We start from the raw sequence: 10,749 nt of genomic DNA, 5'->3' as shown, positions 1-10,749 counted from the left end.
TTGAACTCGTTCCTCAAACCATTCCTGAACCATGTCTGCAGTGTGGCAGGGCGCGTTACACTGCTGACAGAGGCCACTGCCATTAGGGAACGCTGTGTCCATGAAGGGGGGGACTTGGTCTGCACCAATGTTCTGGTAGGTGGTACGTGTCAAAGTAACATCCACATGAACGGCAGGACCCAAGGTTTCCCAGCAGAACATCGGCCAAAGCATCACACTTAGTGCCATGTGTTCCCCAGGTAAGAGACGCACACGCACCCGGCCATCCACATGATGTAAAAGAAAACGTGTTTCATGAGACCAGGCCGCCTTCTTCCATCGCTGGACCGAGGTCGGAATGGGCAACCTGACCGGTCTGCAGCTACACAGCCTCGTACACAACAACCTGTGATGCTCTGTGTGTTCTGACACCTTTTTATCAGAACCAGCTTTAACTCTTTCTGCAGTTTGAGCTACAGCAGCTCTTGTGTTGGATCGGACCACACAGGCCAGCCTTCACTCCCCATGTGCATCTGTGAGCCTTGGCCGCCCATGACCCTGTCGCTGGTTCACTGGTTTTCCTTCCTTGGACCACTTCTGTAGGTACGGACTGCTGCAGATCGGGAACATCCAGACCTCCTGCAGGTCTGGAGATGCTCTGACCCAGTCGTCCTTGTCAAAGTGACTCACATCCTCACACTCGCCCATTTTTCCTGCTTCCAAAACAGCAACTTCACTTGTCAGTGGTCATTATGTTATGGCCCATTGGTGTATGTATTGAAGATAAAATGACCCCTCCCTCCTGAACAGATGTGTCAGCACCGACCTCCTCTCCCATTGGCTCATCGTACTGGAACCAGCCAATCAACACAGTGTACACAGAGCCCCTCCCCTCTCTCGCCAGTGTCTGTTCTCCCAACCAATCAGAGGCAGCCGCAGGTGAAGTCCACTTTAACCGTAACAGTTCGAACCAAACCCTGCTCATTTTTCTGCTGATTCTACTGACTGACTTTCAGATGTTCTAATGGAGGAAGATACTCCTGCTGCAGAGAACCAGCAGAACCAGCAGAACCATCAGGACAGAGCTGAGGACTGTATGGGTGAGATGGACTTTTCTTCTTTGTGTGTAAAATGATATTCAGTATTTATCATTGATGACGCACACAGACTTCACATGAAAATCTACAAATATTCTAATAAAAATAAAACATTAAATAAAAACATTTGTTTTAGATCAAATAAATCCCACCAACATTTGCACATGTCAGAAACACATACGTTTCTGTGTGAAATCAGCTGATTCATCAAATAAACTAAAACATTAATTTAAGATTAACTTGTATTTATTTATTTTAGTAGGGAGGAGCCACTTAGTCCGAAATCTCATTTCCAGGGGTGCCTTTCAGCAATACAAGTAAAAACAGAACAAAATATACACATAAAACAGTTTAATATATATTCATAAACATTCTTAGCAGCGGCCTTCTCTGGCCAGGATGTGAACCCTGCTGTCTTCAGAGGAGTGTCGTTTGTCCTTTAGATGTAGGTGGACGGCTGCGTCCTGACCTGAGGAGCTGGCTCTCCTGTGCTGGGCCACGTGTTTGTGGAGGGGTTGTTTTGTTTCCCCGATGTGCAGGTCCCTGCAGTCCTCATTGCATTGCACTTCATACGCTACATTGCTCTGTTTGTGTCTGGGTGTTTTGTCCTGTGGCTGGACAAACTGAGATAACTCCTAGCTAGGAATCATTAGAACCCTACAGCACAGGTCTCAAATGGACCCCTGGATGGAGGGGAAGAAGAACAAACAGGAACTTGTTTCTATAAAGAAAACAAAGTTGAGGCTTTAATTTTTTTGTTTTTTTTAATGTGTGATCTAAAACAGAGGTCCTGATCAAGCCAGATACCCAAATACTTGAACTTCTGGACATGTTCAATGTCTACATTGTTTGATGTGGACAATGTAATATTAATGGGGTCAGTGTTTTGTCTTGAGAATATCATATATTTGGTTTTACTGGGGTTCAGAGATGTGTCGTCCATCTATACATACAGTCATTGGTTCAGAGATTAACTGTGTCAAATTATCAAAATCATCAAATACCACCTAAATGTCTTCAGAGGCGTTTGATAGCCAATCCAGATCTAAGTCTCCCATGACCAATAATTCAGAATTTACACATTTCGAAAGAAGCCCGGCTCAACTGACAATAGCACCGGGGATGATGAGCCCCCACCATTATGAAGTTGGTACAACCTACATGAACAAATAGAGCTATGCATTCAATGTGATCTGGAACACAAGTGTTTATTCAAACATTCACAGTGAGGTTTGATTTCACAAAAACAGCCACCCCCCCTCCCTCTCTGTCACATGTGTAAATATTGGAACCATCTAATGACAACACTGTCTGGTGTGGTGTTTGTTAGCCATGATTCAGTTATGATACAGTCTGAGAAGCCCAGATTCTTTCCTGACATTTAAACAGAGCATTCCCATCCCATGCCTGTGTGATCTGAATGCAAATGGAGTAAAAACATTATCCATTAAAACATTATCAACCAACATACCTCCACTTCCAGTTAAATTACTTGTAACCGGTAACTTAACCGGGTGTAGATTGGAGTACTTAACAGCTCCTTTTGAGTAGTCTTTAGTTTTTCTATTTGTTATTCTAATAGGTATATGAGCTTGCACTTTTTGTTGTCTAAGAACAAGAGTGTAATTGTTGTTCAAGGGATGTTTGTGAGGAGCTATAGGAGAGTGGGGGCAACAAGCCACCAGGTGGAGCTGTTCAGTTGTGGTCATTGAGGCACTGTTGGTGAAATGAAGTAGTGGACCAGGTGATGACAGGAAATAGCAAGTCTGTGGAAGTCTGCAGACAGTCAAATTGATGGAGCACTTTCAATGGCACTATTAACCCTTTGTTAATAATAAATTATGATAATAATAATAACAATTAGAATAATGTCAGCTGTGCTCTGACTAAATACTGAGCTCACGTTTATGTTCTTACTTCCTGTTTCAGATTTAGACGATGACATCGACCCAGAAACTGGAGAGAGAGCACAGGGATGACCCCCCCACACGTGTCATACAGCCCCGCCCCCTGTAGTTTCCTGCCTCGGCAGTTTGTAAATAAACTTTATTTAAACATTTTGCATCGACGTCATCAAACTGTGGCCATCACTGATCCTCGATGTTTGATGATCACGTTTCTGTTGTGATCAGTTTTATTGCTTGTTTTTGTGTTTGTGGACAATAAAGTTTAATAAAAAGTTTAAAAGCTGTGTTTTTCTTTCTTACATTGACAAAGATTAATGTGACGGTGAGCTGGCTCCATTTTAACCTGACTCATTGCCATGGTAACTGATGCTGTACACCTGACCTGCTCCTGAACAGGTGATGTTCAGGAAAAGCTCAACCTGCACAAAAGCCCCGCCCCCTGACCAATCAGGTGTATTGATCTCAATGAGAAGATTGAGAGGAAGGAGCATGGTCAAAGTTTGTGTTTAATATAATTTTAATAATATAAAAATAATGAAATAAATGAAACATGATTATTATATTATAGATAGATAAATAGATAGATAGAAAGATAAATACTTTATTGATCCCGAGGGAAATTTAGGAATATCAATATAATTGATGATCACAGTGTTTTATCGAATTCTCTCAGAGACGATCACCTGACCCTCTGAGTCGGTTCTTCATCAGATGAATCAAAGTTGAAGGTTGGGGTTGTATTGGGAGATAAATTGAGCTTTCTTACTGCTTTTATGAGGTTTAATTAAGAGTCTTAAACTGTCACATTCACTAAACAGAACATCTGTGCAACAAGTTTATTTAATGCAAAACACAGATGTGATTATAGTGATGACATAATAAACCCGAATTCAAAGTCAGCTGTGATACTCTTATACTCTTATAACTTCGTCTAGACTGAGAGTCTGTGCTGACCAGCTGGCCCCCACCTTCACCCGGATCTTCAACAGATCTCTGGAGCTGTGTGAAGTCCCCTCCTGCTTCAAACGCTCCACCATCATCCCGATCCCCAAGAAACCTTCCATGACAGGACTGAATGACTACAGGCCCGTCGCCCTGACGTCTGTGGTCATAAAATCCTTTGAAAGACTGGTATTGAACTGCTGGACCTGCTGGACCCCCTGCAGTTTCAGGTCGGTGGATGACGCGGTCAACATGGGACTGCACTGCATCCTGCATCACCTCGACTCTCCAGGGACCTACGCAAGGATCCTGTTTGTGGACTTCAGCTTGGCATTCAACACCATCATCCCTGAAATCCTCCACTACAAACTCACCCAGCTCTCTGTGCCAGCGCCCACCTGTCAGTGGATTACCAACTTCCTGATCTACAGGAGGCAGCAGGTGAGGCTGGGAAACATCACATCCAGATGAGTCTGCTTACAGACGGAAGGTGGATCAGCTGGTCCTCTCGTGTGGTCAGAACCACCTGGAGCTCAATCCGCTCAAGACTGTGGAGACGACAGTGGATTTTAGAAGAATAATCCTGATAATCCAGCCTCAATCCACAGTTTAAGGAGACATGAGAATTTCATGGCGACTGATGTCAGTGTTTTCACACATTTGATTTGGTGTCTTGACCGGAAATTGACAGGAAGTGATGTCAGAAGATTTTATTGGCGTGTTTGGCGCTTATAGGGGATGTTTGATGTGTTACATAGAAAAAGGGTTAGCCTAACCCTAAATTGATCTGACGTGGTCTAATCTGATCGGACGTGGTCTAAACTGATCGGACGTGGTCTAAACTGGTGTCATGTCGTCTAAACTGATCTGACATGGTCTAAACTGAAGTCATGTGGTCTAAACTGATCTGACGTGGTCTAAACTGAAGTCATGTGGTCTAAACTGATCTGACGTGGTCTAAACTGAAGTCATGTGGTCTAAACTGATCTGACGTGGTCTAAACTGAAGTCATGTGGTCTAAACTGAAGTCATGTGGTCTAAACTGAAGTCATGTGGTCAACTTAGGTTCATATAGGCTTTAATGACAAATTGCACCCCCCCAACCCTTCACAAAAGAACAAAACAAAACGTTTTTTTTTAGAAATATTAATTTATTTTTTTATATTAACATTTTTTATGTACAGTAAACACAGCCGTTGCTTTTAATGAATGCTTTCAAATAAAAATTCCAAAACATTTTTCCCTCTACTGAACCTACAGAACTACTGATTGGTTGAAATCAATCTTCTTTCTCATTGGTTAGTGCTGTCTCAGTAGGCGGAGCCTCCTCTTCAGAGTAGGTGTGACGAGCTGCTGTTCGAAACAAGCGCATCAAATCTCGAAATCGGCGAGAAACCTGGAGACACAAGGAAGAGTTATCGACAGTAAGCACTTTACAGAGTAAGAAATAAACCAAACACAGCCCCAACTGAAGACAAACAGTCAATCACCTCACTGGGAGTCTTGTTGCCAAGCAGAGCAGAAATGGCCTGGAACGTGTACTGATTGGCTCCTTCCTGCTGACACGTCGTCAAAATGACTCGATCTGCTTCCCTGAAAAACAAAACCACTGTTCTAACTCATGCTGCCCCTCCTGCTTCATATAGAGGAGTCCACAGGAGGGGGAACAGAGAGGAGCAGAGCAGATGTGTGTTTTCCTGCTGCTTTTTAAGAAGGAAGTCAAAAGAGCAGTGAGGAGGTGCAGCAGGAGGTGTACCTGGTCCAGAGGATGACTTTCTCTCCGCTTGCAGTCAGAGAAATGTTCTTGGCACAGACGGGGAGGTCAGGAGGAGGACCAGGCCGAGGAGGAGCAGGAGGGGAGGAGGATAGGGTGGAGGAGGGGCAGATAGAGGGAGAGATGGAGGATATAGAGGAAGAGGTGATGGGGGAGGAGACAATAGATGAGGTAGAGGAGGAGACAAAGGACGTAACTGAGGTACAAGCGAAGATAGAGGAGGTGATAGAAGAATGGGGGGCTATGGAGGAGGTGATAGAGGGATGGGAGATCATGGAGGAGGTGATAGGGGGATGAGAGGGACAGGAGGAGGTGTTAGAAGAATCAGAAGTCATGGAGGACTGGGAGGAGGTGATAGAGGGGTTGTAGGTCATGGGGGAGGTAGAGGAGGAGGTGATAGAGGGATGGCAGGTCATGGAGGAGATAGAGGAGGTGAAAGAGGGATGGGAGGTCATGGAGGGGTTGGAGAGAGAGGGATGGGAGGTCATGGACATGGAGGAGGTGATAGCTGTGATCGAGGAAGTGACATTCATGGAGGTGATGGGGGTTTGCAGGGTCTCCTCCCTCCAGCTCCTCTTCACACCTGGGCTCTGCTCCTTCTCACTGTTTTTCCTCTCCTCTTCATCTTCATCATCCTCCTCCTCTTCCAGCTCCTCCTCCTCCTCCTCCTCCTTCTCATCCATAAGAGGGAAAGAGCCTTCCCATGATGCACTGCTGCGAACTGTCAACAAACAATAAAGTTATTTAAAAATATAAAACCTGTCATTAATTAAACACACCTGTCATCAATTGTACACATCTGGCACTCGTTAAAACAGACCTGTTAATTACAATCTGGGACAGGTGAACCGGTGACATACCTGGTTGTGGGCTGTCATTGCCCCCCTTTAGGTCAGGGTCTTTGTCACCTGGATCCTCATGGGCAGAGCCTATCTGAGAATAGAGAGGGTCCAGCCTCTTCATGGCTCTGGACACCCCCCCAGAGGTCTAGTGCGGAAATTATCAGGTGAGTCAGGTGTTTAAAAATCTCTCTACATGTCACACTTGTTCGCACCTGATGACATATGGAGGACAAACCTTGTTGCCGTGGCAGCGACAGCATCCCTTCCTTCGGTGTCTACGGATCTTTGAGTCAGAACAGAGGCAGGACCAGTCCTTATCTGACCAATCACAGTCCTGAAAATACAAACAGTCTTTATCAGACCAATCACAGTTTAGAAAGAATAAAGCCTGTCGAAGGTAACCAGTGAGAGAAAAGGTCCATGAGTGAAAGCTCACTAAAGGTGCTCATCGTGTGTTTTCAGACCTTGTAGTTCCTGTGGCCGTCCATCTTCCTCCTCTGGCGCCGGCTCGTCATTGGTGGGATCTTTTGCCCCTCCTCTTCATCTTCGAGCTCTGGGAGCGTCACTTCCTCAAAGCCGCTGCAGGGTCTGCCTCCTGACACCTGGCCAAAACCCTCTGTCCCATCTGACCCTACCCCTACATCATCTGGCCAATGAGCTTCTTCGAACTGTCCCGGGTGGGCGGGGGGTGGGCGGAGCTCGTCAAAAAATACCCAGAATTCGTTTTGTAGATGGGTGTGGCCTTTTAGCAATGTGGCCATCTGAGCTTTCAGCTGTAACACATGAAACAGTTGATTTTACCTTGAATACCTACAGAAACAATCAGCTGCTCACATGATCTGATAAATAACATCATTATAAATTTTCTGTATTTCGATACTTTTCAATACCACGTGTTTCAAAACGATCCAATCTGTTATTTTTATGCTCGACACCACTGAAAGGTAATGTAGCTTTAAAACACACCTGTCATCAAGTATAACACACCTGTCGTCAATTATAACACACTGGTTAATTAATTAATTATATACATTAATATATTACATTAATTATAACTAGGGATGTGCACTTGAACTGGTTAACTATTAACCAACCATTAAGAATTTTAACCGGTAAATACTAACAGTTAAACGGTTAAATAAAATGTCTTTTTTAATATACATATTTGGGAAACACTATTTGTTGAAATGAGCAGTTAAAGAGGTAAAAACTGAAAAAACACAGCTTTGATGTGTATCTCTGCTCCTGGGACATCACTGTACCATTTGAGCGGGTATTCTCCGCGGCCGGTCTTACAGTCTGCACACCAGACTAACCCCGCAGCATGTCCACATGTTGCTATTTCTTCACCAAAACCAGCAGACAAACGGTCTCTGACATAGTAAGGACTAGTGTAGGCCTCCATAGCCTGTTGTTAACGTATAGACTGTTTTTGAGCAGAAACAAAACTTAACATTTACCCACAAACCACAGCAGGTAACTCGTTAACTATTCAAAACTCCACACATGCCATCGTCAGGATCAGACAGGCTGTTTATTGTTTATTTACTTATTGCGGCTGCTGGATCACATAATAATAATAATAACACATTTTATTTATATAGAGCTTTAAAAGATACTCAAAGGCACCTGGTCTGGAGCTGAACACCACTGCACAGTTATTTACACCCAGAATTGTCTTTTAAGCTGCAACAGTTATCTTTAGCAATTAGCTGTAGCATATATCCATAACAGTAAGCTGTAGCAGTTAATGCAAACCTCCAGTTATTGATAATAGTGAAACTGGTTTCATAGTTATTGATAATAGTGAAACTGGACTCATAGTTATTGATAATGGTGAAACTGGACTCATAGTTATTGATAATGGTGAAACCTGTCTCATAGTTATTGATAATGGTGAAACCTGTCTCATAGTTATTGATAATGGTGAAACCTGTCTCATAGTTATTGATAATGGTGAAACTGGACTCATAGTTATTGATAATGGTGAAACCTGTCTCATAGTTATTGATAATGGTGAAACTGGACTCATAGTTATTGATAATGGTGAAACCTGTCTCATAGTTATTGATAATGGTGAAACTGGTTTCATAGTTATTGATAATGGTGAAACTGGACTCATAGTTATTGATAATGGTGAAACTGGTTTCATAGTTATTGATAATGGTGAAACCTGTCTCATAGTTATTGATAATGGTGAAACTGGACTCATAGTTATTGATAATGGTGAAACCTGTCTCATAGTTATTGATAATGGTGAAACTGGTTTCATAGTTATTGATAATGGTGAAACTGGTTTCATAGTTATTGATAATGGTGAAACTGGTTTCATAGTTATTGATAATGGTGAAAGTGGTTTCATAGTTATTGATAATGGTGAAACTGGTTTCATAGTTATTGATAATGGTGAAACCTGTCTCATAGTTATTGATAATGGTGAAACTGGACTCATAGTTATTGATAATGGTGAAACCTGTCTCATAGTTATTGATAATGGTGAAACTGGTGTCATAGTTATTGATAATGGTGAAACTGGTTTCATAGTTATTGATAATGGTGAAACTGGTTTCATAGTTATTGATAATGGTGAAACCTGTCTCATAGTTATTGATAATGGTGAAACTGGACTCATAGTTATTGATAATGGTGAAACCTGTCTCATAGTTATTGATAATGGTGAAACTGGACTCATAGTTATTGATAATGGTGAAACTGGTTTCATAGTTATTGATAATGGTGAAACCTGTCTCATAGTTATTGATAATGGTGAAACTGGACTCATAGTTATTGATAATGGTGAAATTGGTTTCATAGTAATTGATAATGGTGAAACTGGTTTCATAGTAATTGATAATGGTGAAACTGGACTCATAGTTATTGATAATGGTGAAACTGGTTCAGCTGGAGTACCTCGTGGATGCTGGCTGGGCTCAGGTCCGGTCCGGTCTGCAGGGCTTTGATGATCTTCTGATAATGTGACGGATTTTCTCCGAAGCCGATTTCTAACTGTCGCAAGAAGCGGCGGCTTCGTTCAAATGCCTGCTGCTCCTCAAACTGCAGAGTTCAGAGTGATAATGATGATAATTGAAACAGAGACTCACTAAAACACTGAGGATAATGATGAAGATCAGCTCTGATGTTCACTGCTTCACAGTTGCAGGTAATAAATGACACATGATATAACAAGTTTCATTGACCTTCACCTGCAATACACCTGTGATCTTTCTGTGTTGCACCTGAATTGGGCCTGAGTGACACCTGCTTACCAGTCCGCACTTCAGCGCCTGCTCAGGAAGGAGGAATGCAGCGAAATCTCTGAGGAGGTCTTTTCGGTCTCCCAGGATACAGCGCAGCTTCCTGAACAGCGCCATCACTTCCTGTCCTTCTCCTGCCTGCTCGAACTCACTCAGCAGAGACACGAACTCCCCAACCTGCCCAGGTACGTCCTGCAGCGCCTCCCGCACCTGTAAACATAGTAACACAGTTATGAATGATCACGGCAACATCTGATCATGTTTAATGTCTGTGATTTTTGCCATCGGTCTAACCCTGTACTTACTTCCTCCGTATTGTCATATACACTAATCCGGGGAGTTATCGGAGGTTGACAAGCCACCATAACTGTGCTGGCGTCTCCCTACAACATCTGTGCTTTAAATGCAAGCTGTCCTAAGAAGTGAACAATTTTTTACATTTACCGTTAATGTCTATGTAACTTTACTTTTGACAACGATGTAAAGGACGTCAGGAAGAACCTGTGAAGTTAATCAGCTGCTCTGTCAGTCGTGACATACTTTAACTTTGGGGAAAAAAAGTGCATACACCAACATTTACTGTATAAGACCAGACACTCCACATTCACTGGTTGTGCAGAGGACTAAGATATTCTTCAGAAGTGAATTGAGAATATTATAATTATTATATTATTATTACAGTCATTTCTGCCCTTTCTGCGTGACCTGCATTTAGTTGTTCATCACCAGGCGATTAATGAAATGATCTCATATATAACCTTCATTAGAAACGAGAGGCAGCTGTCTAACATCTTTAATCCTATGCTGCCATCATAGTCAGCAGGCAGCAGCAGGCACCGAGTGGCCACCGCAGTGAATGGACTGTACTTATAGAGCGCTGTTTTAGTCTCTATGGCCGCTCAAAGCTGCTTTTATACTTCATGTCACATTCACCCATTCACACACACATTCATA

At 42.9% G+C, this 10,749-nt stretch overlaps 1 protein-coding gene across 2 annotated transcripts in view; it reads right to left on the bottom strand.

Annotated features, from left to right (window-relative positions):
* Positions 1–5,107: 5,107 nt before the first annotated feature.
* The window catches only part of gon4lb (gon-4 like b), a 44,503-nt gene continuing 38,861 nt past the window's right edge, over positions 5,108–10,749 (bottom strand). For both annotated transcript variants that reach the window (XM_069679142.1, XM_069679143.1), the window contains exons 23-30: positions 9,808–10,005; positions 9,452–9,595; positions 7,006–7,314; positions 6,777–6,875; positions 6,560–6,686; positions 5,682–6,420; positions 5,416–5,518; positions 5,108–5,321 (exon numbers count right to left, since the gene is read on the bottom strand). In XM_069679142.1, the coding sequence (XP_069535243.1) occupies positions 5,205–5,321; positions 5,416–5,518; positions 5,682–6,420; positions 6,560–6,686; positions 6,777–6,875; positions 7,006–7,314; positions 9,452–9,595; positions 9,808–10,005 (1,836 nt within the window). In that variant the 3' untranslated portion in view covers positions 5,108–5,204. The remainder of the gene's footprint in view (positions 5,322–5,415; positions 5,519–5,681; positions 6,421–6,559; positions 6,687–6,776; positions 6,876–7,005; positions 7,315–9,451; positions 9,596–9,807; positions 10,006–10,749) is intronic.

This window comes from Semicossyphus pulcher, unplaced genomic scaffold (genome assembly GCF_022749685.1).
Source record: "Semicossyphus pulcher isolate SPU_LCO1_2020_fin unplaced genomic scaffold, fSemPul1.0.p SCAF_30, whole genome shotgun sequence".
In the NCBI taxonomy this organism is placed as follows: domain Eukaryota; kingdom Metazoa; phylum Chordata; class Actinopteri; order Labriformes; family Labridae; genus Semicossyphus; species Semicossyphus pulcher.
This window is presented reverse-complemented; position numbering and strand designations above follow the sequence as displayed.